The 20,233-nt window shown below is 39.8% G+C and overlaps 1 protein-coding gene across 1 annotated transcript; it reads right to left on the reverse strand.

Moving 5' to 3' along the window:
- Window positions 1-87: 87 nt before the first annotated feature.
- Window positions 88-18,146, reverse strand: fggy (FGGY carbohydrate kinase domain containing). The gene is made up of 16 exons (XM_031732950.2): window positions 18,042-18,146; window positions 17,536-17,729; window positions 15,664-15,775; window positions 15,130-15,281; window positions 14,858-14,946; window positions 14,417-14,532; window positions 14,166-14,294; window positions 8,047-8,150; window positions 7,503-7,610; window positions 7,172-7,233; window positions 6,706-6,868; window positions 3,815-3,889; window positions 3,558-3,678; window positions 2,996-3,090; window positions 641-702; window positions 88-482 (listed from the first exon to the last, which is right to left on the reverse strand). Exons 2-16 carry the CDS (start codon window positions 17,716-17,718, stop codon window positions 401-403), a joined length of 1,653 nt encoding a protein of 550 aa, XP_031588810.1. The 5' UTR covers window positions 17,719-17,729; window positions 18,042-18,146; the 3' UTR covers window positions 88-400.
- Between the last annotated feature and the right edge of the window lie 2,087 nt (window positions 18,147-20,233).

The raw sequence follows: 20,233 nt of genomic DNA on the forward strand, positions 1-20,233 counted from the left end.
TAAAAATGAATGTCACTGAGCGCTGACTGGAAGGACATTAGCTTGTTTATCCAGACACATTAGGCTGGAGTGACAGAGACAGGAGTGTTCATTTGAAATATTTATTAGGAATGCATTAGAAGATAACACTCCATGATATTTGACTTTAACTGCCACTTGTCCCATTCAGCCTCAATTTGAAACACATAGTTTTACACAGAGATCTGATGCCATATGTCATCTGATAAGTCCTGCATATATGACATAGTATCACATGAGAATGTTAAACCCCCATAATAGAATTAAAAAACATTATTTATACTGAAAAAAGCAGCAAGGTTAAGACGTCTCATTCTTGATTTGTCATCACTGTTGCGTCACAGAGAGCGAGCTTCATCTCAGACACCTCCCACCAGCACTGTCATCTCTGGCTCATGAGGGCCTGGCACTCCCTCTGGTGGGCGAGCAGTCGCAGGAACACCTTGTACTTCCTTTCATAGAAGCTGAAAAAAAGGACGGAATAAAGAAAATCATGAGATAAATTTGATGCCCGCTGAATATTTCAGATTTCATTCCTGAAATATCCCATAACTATATCAATTATTAAACACAAAGAAGGCATCAGAGTCAAGCGCTTCCTTTCCGTTGCTGAATTCCTCACCTCTGGACTTCCCTGTCAGGCTGGACGACTTTCCCCACTTTAGCCATTTTTTCCATGGCCTCCTGAAACACAAGACGCACACATGAATTTCGTTCAATAAATGATAGCACACTCATTCAGCTTCATGTCAGCCATGACCCAGTTATAGTAAGAGCAGCAGCCTGCTGCTGTGGCGGAGTTTATAATTAATGCAGTGCAAGGCCCCTCTGCTGTCTAAACCTACAAAATCCATGCAGCTGACGGTTTGCAGCTCGGAGGCTCAGACAACATAACTGCCTGCTGTGTCTATGTTCGTAAATGGGTTGACAGGTGCATCCTCGTCCAAATAGCAGCATCGTATTTTTAGTCTGTCTGCCTTTGAGGCTGCTCAGAGTTGTGTTGCTGAGACACAAAGAGATGATGAGTTGACCTGACACAAGATGAATCCATACCTCTCTGTAACAAAAGCCAGTACAGTGGATTCCTTATTATGTAGTTTGTTTCCGCCCAGCAGATGCAGGTAGTGAGTCAGTGATTATGTATGACATAACCTGTGTCATGTTTGACCTCTGCTGTGTTTCCACGACACTACAGCATTTAATGATAAGAACTGCAAACTGCTGCAGACTGTAAACTGTAAACTAAACATTAAAATACCAAGTTGACCTGGATTAAAGAGACACTCCATCTATTTCGTATTTAGTTTATAAGTACTGCTCAACTGCTAAAAACAGCTGTACAACACAGTCTTCTATGATGCTGACAAAAAAAGATGTTGGCTTTTACGAAATAAACTGGGATATATGCAGTTTACATTTAAGTGGCAGGGGCAGTCTCTTTAAAAAATGCTATCCATATTGTATTTATAATGAAGTGGTTCAAAGCATAAAAGAAATTAATTTTTAGGATGTTTCTGCTTTTTAAAAATCATAAACATCCCTTTAAAGCCAAGTTTCAGAAACATGGGATTACTTATATGTTCTTCAAATGCAACCACTTCATCAAACGTGTCCTCTTTGACTGAAATGTATGTATGTCAAGGTCTGTGCCGTGGCAGGCAGGATGTAGGAGCCAAACGTAGGACACAGAATGAAACGTAAAGCAGCAGCTTTTATTGCTGGGAAGACTTTTCCATAGAAATAAACTTCCAAAGAAACAAACCAAAACTTTGAACATATAAAATAGAAACTGGAAACTAGTAAATACGAAACACAAACTGAGAACTAGAATTTCATCAGGAACGCGAAGGGAGAAACACAGCACAGTGAGGTTACGATGCAACGAAGGGCAAAGGGAAACACAGGGCTTAAATGCGAAGGCAAGACAATGATGGGGAACAGGTGGGAACACAAGTGGGACAAATCAGATATAATGAGACAAAGGAAGCAAAGCAGAATACATTAACCAAGGACACAGACTGTCAAAGTAAAAGTAAACAGGAAGCATAACACAGAAACGTGGACTTGACACTGAGACATAGAAACATGGCAGACTCTGAAACAGCGGGAACATGAAGCAGAGAGACAAAAGTAACAAGACGTGGGACACAGGGAAGACATAAAGAAACCTAAAAACCAGGAACTATAAATATAATACAAACAGAAAACCATAATTCAAAGAGTATAGCTTAAACCAAAAACACAAACACTGGGTCAGCAGACCCAGTGCCGTGAAAATTTAATATTATTAAATTATTTTAAAAAGCCAGTCACAGATTCTAATCCTTATCTAACTCTGTTAAACAGAAAAACTGTTAAAATGAACAACTTACCCTACAATCGCTGAATGTATTTTGGGAAGCCAGCTCTTAAAATCAAAGTGCAGACTGGAGTAAAACACTATGCACCTCCATCTCTACTTGTACAAAAGAGCAAATCCAAATTTCCACTGTGACAGCCGACAGTGTTTCAGTGCATTTCCACCGGGATACTTCATAAAACACGTTATTGTGTTGGTGTTGTGACATATCAGAAAAAACTTCCAGTTTCGTGATTTTGCAGGTGTTTGTTTGACCGATGGTCATTTGGTACTAGCAACCCAAAGTGTGCCAAAAAATATCGCCCACACCTTTACACCATCAACACCAGACTGAACTGTTGATAAAAGGCAGTTGGATTTATGCTTTCATGTTCTTTATGAACCTTAATGTCACATCAGAACAGTTTCCTGTTCTTATCTGACAGAGTGGCACCCGGTGTGGTCTTCTGCTGCTGTAGCTCATCTGCTTCAATGTTTAACATGTTGCCCATTCAGAGATGCTCTTCTTCAGATATTATATCTAATGAGTGCTTAATTAAGTTAATTAAGTCTCAAAAGCATTTCCTGCCAAATCCCTCAGATGTTGTTTGACTGGTGTGTATTGTAACTTCACTCTACCTGTATAGAGCTGTAGTGTCTTGATGCACATGCTCCCAGCACTGCTGCTCCCACTAGCACAGCTTCAGTTTGGTCTGGCAACACTACAGGCAATCCTGAAAATGAGATTGAAGACATGGAATAGGCTAAAGCTATCACAGAACTTATTTTACCTTTTCCTCTCTCCAGGTCCTCTCTGCCTGAATGTTCTTCAACGTCTTCCTGTATCATATTCCTACTATATATTAATTATTTCTTGTTGTTGATTGTCTTTATTCCAAATTTACTATATTGTTTTTTAGTCTGTGCACACTTCAGTTACATGTAGGTCCATCCTAGGAGGAACTTCTTCTGTCTTGTTGTGCAGTGTCATTAAAAAAGACTTTGGGGGACTCTTTAAACTTCTAAGTCAGCTACTGGAAGCTGCACAGAATTAAACTTTTCTTCTTAATCTTTATTTTGTGGTTAAGTTATTGAAATACTAATACAAACATTCTTTCTTACTCTCAATAAATCATAAATGTACATACTGTGCTACTGTGTTTCAAATTATACATATAACCATGTTATTGGTATTTCCTACCTGTAGCATTAGCATGAATCTGTACAAACAGGTTGTTTTTGCTCAATCCACCACACAGGAAGAGGGTTCTGATTTCATGTCCTGCTTCTTTCATGGCCTCCAGAATATGAAGTGTACCGAGCTGAAACCAGAGGAGGACACACAACAGGAATAAAGTTACAAGAAAGCAAATACAACCTCCTTTGTACTTAAAGGTGCTAGGGTATCAGTCTGAGAGAGAGGAAGTCATTTGAAACACAAAACGCCATCAGACTCACAGCGAGGGCTTGCATGGTGGCCAGGTAGAGAAGGGCCAAGTCATCCAAGGTCTGGGACAAAGAGAGTCCAACTACCTGCAAAACAGTTATGACACAAAAATACCAGCAAGGGTATGATCACCGTCTAAGATTTTGTGAAAGCAGGGCTGTCATCCAGTATTTGGTGATTTATTAAAAACAGAAGTTTTCATATTCCATTCCACCCCAAAACAAAACATGGATAACCAAATATCCATTTGGATTGGAAACTTTCAATCCATCAAAGAACTTCACAAGTTCAAACAAGTTAAACTCACAAATAAAAACAGTTTCTTTTTTATATGATTAGTGAGGGACCATAAGCTAAGTAAGCCAATAAGAATAACAAACTAAATTGATGACATTTAATCGTGCAATGGGAAATTTACCTCAACCTAACTGTGTTGCTTTTGAAGTTAGCTGGTTCGGCTGGCCTTCATAGCTGCTAGGCGTAGGGGGGGAAAACTGATAGAGCATAGTATCGTAATATTTTGAGTATTGATATAGGGACAGCAAATATTGATATTGTTGCACGCAATAGTAGAAACAAGATAACTCAACTCATGCACCATTATCCTGAGACAATGTTAGTTGGTGAATCTAAATTATACTGGCTCAACAAAAAAAGACACACTTATAATCACTCTCAGAGACATTATGAAAAGGTGCGCAAATAATTGTTGTCCAGTTTATCGATGCAGACAGATTGTCAACACGTTCCTATCAGTCTTGAACTCGAGGGGACTGGAAGAGAACAGAAAGGCTGCTGAGCACAAATGCATGAGTTAAATGTGAATTTCTGTCTATATTGAGAGCAAAAGATATGTTCATAGGTCATTGTTATATTATCAGAAACAGATCGTATAAAACTGCCAACCTGAACCTATTCAGTCCTGTGGGGAGTTCCACAAATAAGGTCAGGGCACAGGTTTTAACCGACTTGCTGTGATTTACAAAATCAAATCAGTCATTAGGATCTTATCTAATTTGCTTTCTCTGTACCAAACCAGCACTCTAGAAAACACAATCTGTGGTTTTGCAAAGTTAAATAAGTTCAAGTTAAATTAACTATTTCCCCATGTGCTGAGTTTTAATGCTGATGGACCATATTTCAGGAGATACTTTGATATGTCAAAGTGGAAATACGTATTGATAATGTATACTTAGAAAGAGTAATTGAAATAAAATTTGTTGGTGTGATCATTGACCATAAGGTCTGTTGGAAACCATACATTACTTATGTACGGGGGAAACTGGCACGGGGCATTGCCGTCCCGGGGAAAACAAAGCAAATCTTGGATCAGAAAGCACTGCACATATTATACTGTGCTTTACTACTGCCATATATGAGCTACTGTGTAGAGGTCTGGGGAAACGCATAGAGAAGTAATACACAAACAATAACTATAATACAGAAAAGGGCCATTAGATTAATAAATAATGCGGGGTACAGGGACCATACAAATGCACTCTTTATCAAAATGCAAGCTATAAAATTCCAAGACTTGGTGAAGTTTAAAACAGCGCAAATAATATACAGAGCAAGAAATAAAATGCTTCCAAAAGAAATCTGTAAATTGTTTATAGAAAGAGAAGGGGGGTAAAACTTAAGAGGGAAATGGAATTAAAAAATTCAAAGTGCTAGAACAACTTTAAGACGTACGCCTATCTCAATTGCAGGAGTTAAATTATGGAACAGTCTAACAGAAGAAATAAAAGAAAGTAACAACATAAACCAGTTTAAAATAAAATATAAAAAACAAATTTTAAACAAATATAAGAATGAAGAAAAGTGGGTTAACCCAGGACGGTAATGTTGCTGGTAATGGTGTTTTAGTTTGTTTGTTTCATAATTTGTGAATCTGCAAATTTACACATTCTGTCTTTATTTATATGAAAGAAACTATACTGTGGTGGGGTTTGGTTTTTTTTGGGGTTGTTTTGTTTTGCTTTGGCTTCATTTGTTGTTTCTTTAATTTAAGACTGAAAGAAAATTAAATGAATGAGAGGTCAAACTTGAGGGGGTAGGGCCAAATAAGTGTATACTTCTGCCTACTCCTTTTCAAACAAAAGAATGAAATGATATTTTGTAATGATGGTGAATGTACATGTTTGATGTTTGTAAATGAACTGAACTGAACTGAACAAAACTCCGAAGAGCATTTGAAAAATGCATCAAAGAAAAACAACACCTGGAGAAAAAGGTTAAACAAATGCAAGAGGAGAAAACTCAAGTGGAGGAGAACCACAGAGAAATGCAGTGCCAACTCCAAAGCATGGAGACAATACACCAAGAGATGCAGCAGAAGCTCCAGGATATGGAGAAAAAAAATGAAGACCTCCAAATGTAACATAAGTAACGTCTGACTTTAATCATTTGCCCTCATTTTACAATGAAATGTATGTATTAGCTTTGATTAAACCTTTTAAATGTGTGACAAATGAACAAAGTACAAAAACTGGAAAGCGGCCAGTCAGAGCTGCATATATGTTGCTGGTTCTAAAAGCCTCACACATATATGTGGAATAATTGTGAAATTCATTCATAATCATTCTGTAGAGCATGGATCTTTGAAACACGGACTTTCACGTGCATAAGAGAACATTAAGAAAAGATTAAGAAAACCCCAAGTGCACAAAAAGGAAGAAACGTTCAAAGCAGGCATACCCTAACTTAAAATCTGATACTCACACATCCAACAAAACGTCAGTCTACACATATCCTTCAGGAAATTCATTATAACGTGATGAAATAAAACAAACTTGATTCTATTACAAGATCCCCCCCTTTTTAGATTTTTAAATAATAAATATATATATATATATATATATATATATATATATATATGTATCTTTTAAGTCATAGCCTTTACCATGCCCTTCAAAGTTGGGTCAGCCAGGGGCGACCTGTTTCCATGGAAGTCCGGCCACACGTGAAGACTGGACCCCAGCAGATCGACAGCAGAGCAGGAGTTGGCCATCGAACTCAAATGGTTGTTCAAGTAGCTGTAGATATTCTCGCCAGCAAAAGGAAGCCTAGGAAATTAAAAACACTGTTGCCAGGCCACTTAAAATGACAGCTGATATTACCTATATTAATGCCATGGTGGTTGGTGAGCATGGAATCTATATTCAATCTTCAGCAAACGTGAAGTACCGTATATCAAAAAATTTAACTTCCTATTCCTCCAGAGAACAGTTGAGTTGCACTGAAAGCACAACATTACTGAGCTTCTAATCTTCCTAAAGCATACTTGACATTATTCTAGTCCAGCTGATGAGGATCACAGATGTGCAAAAGCATTGTTGGGAACTGCAGTATTAAAAGCATCAGCTGACCTCTGCTGAACCTGTTCCTGGAGCTGGGTATATGCAGTGTGACCTTTCACCATGTGGTCAATCTGAGGGAGGAAAGAGGCAATACATTTAAACTGAAAAGCATCACAAATGACTGGTGACCACCTGGCGTCAACTAATAATGTCAAAACTGAATCGATAAACATCCCAAAGCATTGGCTCCTTTTGTCAAACCAGCAGTTCAAATGTGAAAGGGGAGGAAAAAATAAGTGGATTTGTCTCCATGTTTTCTGTTAGTATGAAGCATAAAGAGGATCTGTAAAATAATTTAAATATTAATGAAAAAGATAAAGAAAAATATGAGTAGACTGACCAGCCTTCCTGTCACACTCTGCCCTCCCTCGTTGAGCCACAGTCCAGGCACCATGGCAGATAGGTAGGGCCCCCACACTCCTGGCACAAACAGTGGCTGCTCACTGATCTGACGGCACAGGAAATCTTTTAGTTAGTTTTAGTTGGAGGTAAATATTTTATAAATGAAAATTGAAACCGCCTAACTAACAGGATATGCGTGCTGTTTGCTTCTCATCTCAGAGTTACTGCAGTTGGCCTGTGCAGACAGGATAATTTATGTCTATAAACAATTTTTAAACAATGCTCACATAAGTATAAACAAGTAATATAGACAGAGTGGCTTTTAGAAAGATATCTTATCAGACTACTTAAGACAGAATGTGCACCTAGGAAATGAAGGCGGTGAGTACACGATTAATCATCAGAAGACGTTTTTATTAGTCATCAGGAGATAGTCACAGGAACATACACAGAATCACAAAGGCCACTGGTGAACAGTACAGTAGTACACTAGTACGGTAATTTTACACCAATCAGGTGAACAGCAGCTGTGAACTACTGACCGCCATGTGACAAGTTGACGTTCCACAGATCAGCGCCATGCGTGCAGTGATCGGCTGACCCTCACAGGGCAAATGAAAACCTTTCACATCAGCACCGATCACACCTGGAAGGAGGAGGTTAATGTTGCTTTATTTAACATTCTTTATTTTATGCAGGGGAAAAGATACATTGTAATAATTAAGTTGTTTTTTTGCAGTCATCTAACACAAAGTGTGAAAGATGCTGCTAGAGCTTTAAATCCACATGAATGAAATTGTGCTCCAACCTCTTCATGGGATTCACCAGTGACGCTAACTGCTGGAATAATGTTTATCAAGCTGGTTTGAGTTTAAGGTGGGAGGCCAGTCTCCATCACTGTGACATGAACAGAAACTAATGGTGCAGAGTGCTGTAACCTCTCACTGATGCAGCAATGTGTGATTGGCAGAGGTCACGGTCGAGGGTCAGAAGCAAGAGTTCACGACGAGTTCAACTCACAGAACAGATCCAGATGGTGAGGATTTCTGAACCTGAGGAAGTTCTGCTGCTGCCCTGACACTGGTCAGAAATTAACTAACATCTCAGGCAGGTTTGTTATTCAGTTTATTTCCCAAAATATTAAAGCTGGGAATGTCTAACATATGCTAGGCACCTAATCCTCATGTGGTAAACTATAGTTGTTGAAATATTATCACATCATCCATCTATTATCTCCCTTCTCACTTCCTTCTTCCAGCTAATTCATAAAACCAAAAAAGGTATTTTCTTTCTTTTGGTAACTAAGCAGCGCCATGCACAGTCACAAATTCTCAAACACGTAGCCTAAAGCAGATAACTCGTAAGCTGGAGAGGAAATGGCGTGTCACAAATTTAGAGGATCATCATTTAGCCTGGAGAAATAGTTTGCTGCTTTATAAGAAAGCCCTCCGCAAAGCCAGAACATCTTACTATTCGTCACTGATTGAAGAAAATAAGAACAACCCCAGGTTTCTCTTCAGCACTGTAGCCAGGCTGACAAACAGTCAGAGCTCTACTGAGCCAACAATCCCTTTAACGTTAACTAGTAATGACTTCATGAACTTCTTCACAAATAAAATTTTTATCATTAGAGAAAAAATTACCAATAATCATCCCACAGATGTAATATTATCTACAGCTACTTTTAGTACCATCGATGTTAAGTTAGACTCTTTTCTCCAATTGATCTTTCTGAGTTAACTTCAATAATTAATTCCTCCAAACCATCAACGTGTCTTTTAGACCCCATTCCTACAAAACTGCTCAAAGAAGTCCTGCCATTAATTAATTCTTGATCTTAAATATGATCAACCTCTCTCTAATAATCGGCTATGTACCACAGGCCTTCAAGCTGGCTGTAGTTAAACCTTTACTCAAAAAGCCATCTCTAGACCCAGCTGTCTTAGCTAATTATAGGCCAATCTCCAACCTTCCTTTTATATCAAAAATCCTTGAAAGAGTAGTTGTCAAACAGCTAACAGATCATCTGCAGAGGAATGGCTTATTTGAAGAGTTTCAGTCAGGTTTCAGAGCTCATCACAGCACAGAAACAGCTTTAGTGAAGGTTACAAATGATCTTCTTATGGCCTCTGACAGTGGACTCATCTCTGTGCTTGTCCTGCTAGACCTCAGTGCTGCGTTCGATACTGTTGATCATAATATCCTATTAGAGCGATTAGAACATGCTGTAGGTATTACAGGTACTGCGCTGCAGTGGTTTGTATCATATCTATCTAATAGACTCCAATTTGTTCAAGTAAATGGAGAGTCCTCTTCACCCACTAAGGTCAATTATGGTGTTCCACAGGGTTCAGTGCTGGGACCAATTCTATTTACATTATACATGCTTCCCTAGGCAGCATCATTAGAAGACATAGCATAAATTTTCACTGCTATGCAGATGACACGCAGCTCTATCTATCCATGAAGCCAGGTAACACACACCAATTAGTTAAACTGCAGGAATGTCTTAAAGACATAAAGACCTGGATGGCTGCTAACTTTCTGCTTCTTAATTCAGATAAAACTGAGGTTATTGTACTCGGCCCTGAAAATCTTAGAAATACGGTATCTAAGCAGATTCTTACTCTGGATGGCATTACCTTGGCCTCCAGTAACACTGTGAGGAACCTTGGAGTCATTTTTGACCAGGACATGTCCTTTAACGCACATATTAAACAAATATGTAAGACTGCTTTCTTCCATTTGCGCAACATCTCTAAAATTAGAAATATCCTGTCTCAGAGTGATGCTGAAAAACTAGTTCATGCATTTATTACTTCCAGGCTGGACTACTGTAATTCTTTATTATCAGGATGTCCTAAAAACTCCCTGAAAAGTCTTCAGCAAATCAAAATGCTGCAGCAAGAGTACTGACAGGGACTAGAAAGAGAGAACATATTTCTCCTGTTTTGGCTTCCCTTCATTGGCTTCCTGTTAAATCCAGAATTGAATTCAAAATCCTGCTCCTCACATACAAGGTCTTAAATAATCAGGCCCCATCTTATCTTAATGACCTTGTAGTACCATATCACCCCATTAGAGCACTTCGCTCTCGCTCTGCAGGCCTACTTGTTGTTCCTAGAGTATTTAAAAGTAGAATGGGAGGGAGAGCCTTCAGTTTTGGGGCCCCTCTTCTGTGGAACCAGCTTCCAGTTTGGATTCGGGAGACAGACACTATCTCTACTTTCAAGATTAGGCTTAAAACTTTCCTTTTTCTAAAGCATATAGTTAGGGCTGGACCAGGTGACCCTGAATCCTCCCTTAGTTATGCTGCAATAGACGTGTGGTGCCGGGGATTCCCATGATGCATTGAGTTTTCCTTTCCAGCCACTCACTATGTGTTAATAGACCTCTCTGCATCGAATCATATCTGTTATTAATCTCTGTCTCTCTTCCACAGCATGTCTTTCATCCTGTTTTCCTTCTTCACCCCAACCGGTCGCAGCAGATGGCCCCGCCCTCCCTGAGCCTGGTTCTGCCGGAGGTTTCTTCCTGTTAAAGGGAGTTTTCCTTCCCACTGTCGCCAAAGTGCTTGCTCATAGGGGTCATATGATTGTTGGGTTTTTCTCTGTATTTGTTATTGTGCGATCTATTGTACAATATAAAGCGCCTTGAGGCGACTTTTGTTGTGATTTGGCGCTATATAAATAAAATTGAATTGAATTGAACTGAATTGAATTGAATTGAATTGAAGTTGTCGGCTGGTCAAGCAGGTTGTTTTCCCTTTTCAGTGAGGATCACACTATCCTGATAATTAGCGCTTTAACTTGTGGCAGGTCATCCACTGCAGGGCTCGCAAAATTTCAAAATCCCTGGTAGCCCTTCGGGCAGGGACTCTGCAGTTTTTGGTAGCCCAAAATAAATTTAAGTAGCCGAATAAAAAGGGAGCAATTTTTTATGTTTTGTTTCCTGTTTTGTTTCCGTTACAATATTAAATTTAATGTATAATATTGTAACGGAAACAAAACATTAATTTTAAAATAGTTGAAACACAAATTACAACATTGTATAAAAATTACAATCATCAACTCAAATACTTGGATCTAATTGAACAGAAATTTCTATGCACTTGTAAGAACTGTGCAGAACATGAATCAGTCTGTGTCAGATCCTGAATTTGAAATTTCCACTGAAGTCACGGGTAAGAGGTAAGTGGAACCAAGATCTAGGACATTTGCTTTTTGAAGTTTGCAAAGACTGCTAAATTTTGCCAATGGTAGTTCACTCTTTGCAACACAGTACGCTGTTCTAAACAGATTTTTCAGGTTGATTTTTAGTATGTTATTTGCAGACTGAGCAATAATGCATTTCTTGCATTTCTCATGGGTTCTAATGGGGGCCTTTCTTAAAATTACTGGTCCCAGTAACAAAGGCGCTTGTCGACTCAGAAATCGAGGGAAACCAACAACACACCCGGCAGAACATTATGTTATTTACACGGGTGCACATAAGTGGTCCGCATGTGCGCATTCGCTGTCAAAATAAAAGACGCGCACCAGATAAGAAGTTGCAATGCGCGTTTGCTTTGTATAAAAGGCACTGTTTTTGTCCGCTAGAGTGGGATTTTCACGGCATATTCTGCACCACATTTCTATGCGTTCATCATTTGTTTGAAGCCAGCTCACCTCCTGCAACCACTTTTCCGAGAGTACGCGCTTCTTTTGTGGTTCGGAGTCCTTCTGACATTTCTTTGGAGGTGGAGGAACACCAAAGTAATTGCTTAAAGGAGCTTCTTCGACATCTTTAAGAGTTCTAAACAAATGTCTGTCCTCCTCCAGAAAATCTTATGTACACAAACACGCGTTGCAACTTCTTCTCTTGTGCGCGTTAATTATTTTGACAGCGAATGCGCACCTGCGGACACTTATATGCACCCCTGGTTATTTAGCTTGTCATATTGCAGCCACAGAAATTCTTTTGTCCATGAAACTATAAAGCTGCACTTTCTTTTTGTTTTATAGTCTGATTTTTCATAACTTTTCCGTTTTTGTGGTAAGCTTTTCTTTGGCTGTCCCTTCCTCACCCTGACTTGTCTTATTTGGCTCAGCAGAACTAAAATATCCTGCTGCTTTTACACACGCACTGACATAACGCTGAGCGATTCTCTGCGCGATCAGCCTCTCACATGTTTAAGCTTGCTGTGGGAGATTTCACTCGTCAGGTTCGCATAGTAAGCTAACGATTGATAAGACGATGTCAGAGGAATTGGTGCGCAAATTATCGTCACTCACCAATCAGTACTGCCGCTCTCTATACACAGTTTGCGCGATTGCAAAGTGAAAGCAAAAAACAAGTGCAAATTCAAACGCGATTTCAATATGTCACATAGTGACAGTGGCTCACCGATGCCAATGACATAACCCAGCTACATTTCTGAAAGAATGCAAAAGCAATGACATATATTTGTCCTTCCTATAGCCCGACGGGCAGGGCAGAGATAGATTTTGGTAGCCCGACTGGAAAAATCGCTAGCCCCGGGACGTCGGGCTAGCGATTTTGCGAGCCCTGCACTGATCAATAGGCTTACATTTCACAAACAAGTGCAACAATGCTTCCCCAGCCACACCACAAGGGAAACTTATGTTGACTTCTTTTATTTGCGAGCACTAGAGACAGGGTGAGGAGCTCAGACATCAGGAGAGAGCTTGAAATAGAGCCAATGCTCCTCCACGCCAAACATAAACAGCTTAGATGGTTTAGGCATCTGGTTAGGAAGCCTCCTCCTTGGAGATTCCTTTAAGAGGTTTTTCTGACACATACAATTGGGAGGACAATCCAGCGTAGACCCAAAAGCTCCTGTAGAGATTATATATCTGCCGCATCATGGGAATGCCCCGGGATCTCCTAGAAAGGACTGGAAAAGCAGTCTGGAGCACCCTGTTTAGCCTGCTGCTACTGTGACATGGCTTTGAATAAGCAGAATATAATGGATGGATAAACTAGCATCTAATATAGCACTACCATCAAGCCCAAATTTACATTTGTCCATATACATATTACTATGATATATAAATTGGTTTCCTAGTACATTCATGCACCTACAAAAATAATGATTTAACTTAGCACATGCTTTGTTTTGGAGTTAAAGTTTAAACTTTGCACACAGGATACTGAAAAGCCACAGCCACAAGTGGAAATTATGAAATATTAAAGTCTATTTAGTAAATGTTTGTATTAAACTTTGCTCCTTAAGGAATGAACTTCTTTTTTATTGTGACCCTGACAGAGCCACGTAGCATATCAAAATATCAACTTTGCAAATAAAATATCAACTTTGCATCACTGACATCATATTTTATGCCTTCATTTTCCTTTCAGTACCTTTAAATAGGCATAACAACACGACAGCATAGAGCAATTTTTGCTCCTTCAGCATGTCTGCACCATTCCAGCACACAAACTACAGCTAAATTACAAGACACCATTAAAAAACAGCTACGCATCTCTGGTGTGTGATGACTTGGCTATGTGATTACCCTCCATGCTTTCACTATAGCTTTCATATGGAACAGCCACAGTCACAGGCTGTGTGAAAGCAGCTGTAAACTGAGTAATCTCGCCTTATTCATGACAAAAAAATACTTTCGTTTTCAAGTAAGTGTGATTCGTTATCTGATACCTAAGCCTCCAGCATGAGCATCGATGAGAGAAGCCCCAACTGCAGTTCCTGGGTCCAAACCCAAATCTGCTGCTGCCTCCTGTGTAAGGCCGTCTCCCAGTGGACTTCCTGGAGGACTCGTCACACTGCCTGGATGACAAAATTATTTAAAATTTGTAATTCTTATAATTTAATAAAGGAGACAAAAACTGAAAAAGATATAAGAAATAATCAGTTAAACTATCTGAATGTATAAAATGTCATTTTCTGGCCTATTTTGGAGAAGTTATTTTCCAGAAGGTCGTCCAGTCCAATGCTTGTCCAGAAGCTGGCATCCCATCCTTCTGGAGGGCAGTAGGTCCACTTACACACCAGAGTACATAAAGACCTGTGCATCATTGGACAACATGCATCCACTTACAAATACTGTAGGATAATAAACATGCTTTATTAACAGCACACATTACAAGTATTTTGTGAAAACCAATGACTTTGTCCACACATTTTACAAAGGATTAGGCAACTGCATCTTTTCTTTTTAATTGATAACAGAAACAAGACTATTGTTTTTAATGGGGCAGCACACCAGTAAATACGTTAGAATTAATACAAGGGTTTTTAGGCCTGTTAGTGGTGATCCTTTTCAAACCTACCTCCTTTTTTATTAGACATACATAAATGTGTAAGTCTCTGTAACATCATCGACAGCTCACCTCGTTAAAGAGCCGGATGCCTTCCACGACAAGAAGTCTGGAAGATCAAAAAAGTGACTGGCTTTGTTCCAGCAGCTCTCATTTAGATTCTGAATGAGTGAAAGACAAAGTGTGTGAGAATAAAAGCAACAACTGTATGACAAATATGCTAAGGCTAAAACAGTAATAAAAAACAAACAAAAAAGAAGCCCACCAGGTATCTGCTAAACAGCCAGTACAAAGAGCAATAATAAAACATGCAGAGATCAGTGGTGACCTTGTTCACCTCTCACCTCTTTGAGCCAGAGCAGCTTAGGGGGTTGCATCTCTGGTGACATGACTCCTCCTACCCTGCTCAGGACCCTGTGGCCATTTTTTGTTATACGATCAGCCTGCTCTGTAGCACGATGGTCCATCCACATCACCACGTTCCTTTGGGGGTCACCTGGGAATAGCAGTTCAGTAGGGGAGAAGGGAACAAACACCAGAGCGCAAATATTGTATATAATATTGTATCTGTTAAGACATGATACATAAAACTGTTGTCATGGATAAATTTCTTCTCAGAGTATATATTCAGTACTTAGACCAAAGAATTTGGGTCATGTTTTTGTGTCTTGCTTAATAAGCAAAAACATGATTCACAGCCAGCTCCAGGCTTCTAGTCTGCAGCCGACTATGACCTTGGACCTCACTGTGGAGGGGGGTGATTTTTTTCCCCCTGAAGGATCAATGCTCAGTAAAAATGGGGCTTACATAACCAATGCTTACCAAGCATTCAGATCAGGCCATGGGGGACTAAAAATGCAATAAAATAAATCGCTTACCTTCCTGACTGACAGGCACAGGCTGAAAGCTTTGGTCCAAAACCACTAGAGAGCAGGTGGCATCAAAGCCAATCCCCCTAATCTGGCTCTTCTCCACACCGTGAGTAACTTTCTGGAACAAATACACGCAGTTGTTTTTAAATTACATTTCCTCCGTGCATTTACTCATCCCGCAACCGTAAGAGGGCACGAATACATTCACCAGCTTATGATGTCAATTTCTGCCTTTCATAAATAAACAGCTGTTCACACAGGATGTGTGCTTGAGATTCCCAACCAAGTGCACATTGAAACCTAGGGAGTACAAATGGCAATACATAGAAAAGATTTTTCAGCACAACATGTTTACAACATGTAGTGAGTCTAATACAGGTTTATTCCTGAATATTCCTTGCCCATTAGGTTTTTGCCTTCCACTGAGGAGAAATTACCACTACTGATGATTTCAACCAGCATTTTTAACAGGTATTTTTAATTTTTTTTTTTTTTAGTACGGTTAAAGTTACTCACATTTTTCTCATTACATAAACCTCTGTTAACTAAGGTAACACATACTCTTTGCCTTAACCTAATGTGGATGAATCATGCTTCTCCCACAGGCACATTCTGAGCCAGGAAAAACCCTGTAATGTTAATTTTTTTGTCGCAGAGACCAGTCATCCACCACATATGCCAGCTGCCGAGTATATACCTCCCCTAACTTAAGGCAGCTGTTGCCAAAGTGTGTGTGCTGCCATTAAGAGTAGAGCCTGACCAATACTGGATTTTGGGGGCCAACTTAGGGAGCAAAAAATTATCTGATACTAATATATGCCCTATATTCTTTAGACATACAGTAATGCTGTATTTACAGGGGAGTTCTAAATAAAAGGGAAATTGATTAGGTCCTGTATAACAGCTTTTCAGCAATGTATTTCAAACAAACTAGTTTACAGTCCAACAACAACACACAGCTTAATTCTAGACCACTGGTTATAGTGCTGTGTGTATTGGAAACAATGGAGGTTCAATATCTTGAAGTAAAATGTCTTGAAGCATGCGCAATCATTTATGTAAGGAAATCCCAAAAATCATCTGGACGTAGCGTTTTCAGTGGGAGAAACGCTTCGTCACTCATCCAAGTGACTTTTTCAGTCTCAGCTGACTGCATGTTTCCCCAGCCTTATAAACAGTACATTTGCACAATGACTGAAAGCCATTCCTCAACTCTTTGTGAATGGTCCTCATGGTCATGACAATTGGCATATTAATGATCAAGAAACTGAGCTCACAGCCCATTGTTCTTCAGTGGTGCTAGCTTCATTAATTATGCAAATGTACTGGTCATAAGAAACCTACCTACTGTACCAGCTGAGTTTGAACTAGGAGGGAATTAAATGCAGAAAGTTAGCAGAAAAACCACAAGAACAGTGGTAAATATATTTTATATTTTACCTAAAATAGGTGCTGAATAAAAAGACGAAATAACTAGCTTATAGCTAGCTCGCTTATTGCAAAGTAAGCGAAACATTAGCATATGGCAAACGACAATACAAACGACTGAAAGACTTACCAAGAGTTAGCTAAAAATAACAAACGGTTGCTGATGTAGTGAAGAAAATGCTGGAACAATTAGGAGAGAACAATGTAAGGACGGTAGGAATATTAAATAATAAGTTTTAGAAGGAATTTTTAAATAATTAAAACATATATATATAATGAAGAAACTGCTTTTTTTTCTTTAGCTGCTAAAATACTATTAACATCCATGCTAAAAAAATAGCTAAAATGAACACATGAGAGTCTGTGTTGATGTATCTGTGCTCAGACGGCTGCTATAGAGGGATGGATGTATATTTTTATAACACACACTGAGACCATAAATCATCCCACCTTGACAACTGTGCAGCATTTCTCCCAGATCTCAGTGGAGGACTGGACATAGTGGTCAGACTCCGGCTCCCAGATGCCGATGGGCTCCTGTGCAGTGCTCTTCAGCAGGCCCTCCCTGGTCACTAGTGCAGCCCTCACACTGGCTGTGCCCACGTCCACTCCAACATAAAAAATCTCTGCCATGAGGAGATGAGCTGATTTGAAAGTGGGGGAGGAGGTTTATTATTAACCAGGTTACATTATCAGTGTTGACTTTGAGCAGGTTATACAAATGCAAGAAAAACGCCATTATTAAGGCAATTTGCGTATTTTGCTTTTGAAAAATGTCTTCTTTTTAGCAACTTCACACACTCCTGCAGTCGGCTGGAGGGCAGGAGTGTGTGAAGTGCAGCAACAGCTGGTAAAACAGAGTTTTCAGAAATAATAACAGACTAGTACTTATAAAGTACTTATTAATAAACAAATAGGACGCGAGTGCGTAATCAGACGCGACACTCAGAACTTACCCAGCGATTACACAATTATTTTAGTCCGCAGAACATTTATGTTGATAGTTCAAGTTTGTGATCAGGGTACTTTCAGAGTTAACGCTGCTGGACCTCAGATTCCGCTAGACGGAATGCGAAAGCGGACAAAAAGCTTACCGTCGCCTCCAACCGATGCTAAGTTGTTCAGGCATTTTAGCTTCAGAAATCAGCTGATTCACTTTTTCATCATGCCATATTTTTATATATACATTTAAATATTTTTATATTTTACATTTATATCTTTTATTATCTGAAAAGTCTAAGTTTACCATTGAAAACATTTTGACTTTTTTCAAAGTGTGCAGAAAATAACTGCAATGTCACTAATTAAAAACTAAAACTATTTAAATAAAAACTATAAAATATAAACTGCGGGCGGGGGGAACTGAAAGTAAACTGAATTAAAAATTACAATTAAAAATTAATACAAAAATAATACAAATAAAAAATAATTAGAAATACAAATTATAATAAATCTAGTGGTGTGGACCCAAAAGATCAGAACTACTGATTCCTACTCAACATTTGTAATGAAGTACATTGGTGATTTCAGTTGCTTTTATGATTTATATATAAACCGCAACTGGCCACAACTGATTGTGTGCTTAGTGGATACCTCAGGCAGCAGACCACTGAGAAAGAAGAGGAGCAAGAAGAGGAACCATCATGAAAGGACAGGCCCCTGCACGGCATGTACCACCTAGAAATAGAAGAAGTGGCTGATATAGAGAAATCCTGCCAATGGCTTGACAAAGCTGGACTGAAAGACAGCACAGGGACACTAATCATGGCCGAACAGGAACAAGCTATAAGCTCAAAATTGATAGAGGCTGAGGTCTACCACATCAGCTAAGACACGGGCCTACGTGCAGGCTGTGCAAAGATGCCCCTGAGACAACCCAGCGCATAACAACAGGGTGCAAGATACCATTAGACAGGGCATATGTGGAAGTGTATGCGACATAGTATACAGGAACATCTCTGGAAGTATGGCCTGGAAGTTCCGAGGTCAAAATGGGATAGGAGAAGGCCTTAGTGGTAGACGTAGCTATACCAATCAATAAGAACATCAGGAAGAAGGAACACAAGAAACTCGAGAAATACCAAGGGCTGAGAGAGTAGAGAAGATGTGGAGGGTGAAATCGGAGCACTCAAAGCAGTGACTGGAAACTGGGCGACTGGCTCAAGCAGATCCCAGGAATGACATCTGAGATCTCTGTCCAGAAGTGTGCAGTTCTAGGAACACAGCAAAGATACTCCACAGTTCCCTCAAGCTCGAGGGAAGGACAAAGGGTGGGGAATTTTATATAGTCAAGATTTTCATTCTAAATCCTACCTTGTCTCTTTGTGTTATTAAAGGAGATAAGCAGCTGTGTAAAGGAAGTGCGGCTGGATGTGACCAGTATGTTTGGGCAAGGAATGATCAGCAGAGATGGACTTCAGAGAAAAACCAAGCAGCAGGACAGGAAGAAACAGATGGTCTCCAACAAACAGTGCATGGACAGTGTTTGAAATCTCATCTGTCTCTCTCACTGGCCAGTGTGTATGTGTGTGTGTGTGTGTGTGTGTGTGTGTGTGTGTGTGTGTGTGTGTGTGTGTGTGTGTGTGTGTGTGTGTGTCCCTCAAGTCCACGCCTGAAGGTAATCAAAACTTTGTTCTGTTGATACATCAACACATGCACATACACTCTCTCTCTGTGTTTTGCCCCAATAAAGGGGAGGAGAGGGGAGGGGTGTTTCCGTGAAAGCTGGATTGTCCCACCTCTGTACAACAAAAGCAGGGCCTGTTGGGAGACAGGAGGGACCAGCTCCTGATTAGAAAACTCCATGCAGTGGAAACAGCTGGCCCAGCCAGGGAGGAGGAAAGCACTGTTATCTAAAGGCGACCCCGTCAACCCAGTAGAGAGGAAAAGCTGACAGAGAAACAGGAAGCATGGCCAGGCCGTAGCGTTAGTTTGATTGGAAACACTGCATGGTGGGTCTTTACACAGGTATATGGACAGAGTGGCCTAGAAAGTTACCGTGTGATAGAAAGAAAGAACGTTTCTAAAGCATTCTTTAGGGTGTCATACTTTAGAATGGGTATTGTGCAGCCTTCTGATGAAGACAACATGTCATCTGGAGAGTGTTGACCTCAGGCTGCCCTGGTTATCCCAGCCTGTCTGTCTGGGC

The sequence above is a fragment of the Oreochromis aureus genome, linkage group 18 (genome assembly GCF_013358895.1).
Source record: "Oreochromis aureus strain Israel breed Guangdong linkage group 18, ZZ_aureus, whole genome shotgun sequence".
In the NCBI taxonomy this organism is placed as follows: domain Eukaryota; kingdom Metazoa; phylum Chordata; class Actinopteri; order Cichliformes; family Cichlidae; genus Oreochromis; species Oreochromis aureus.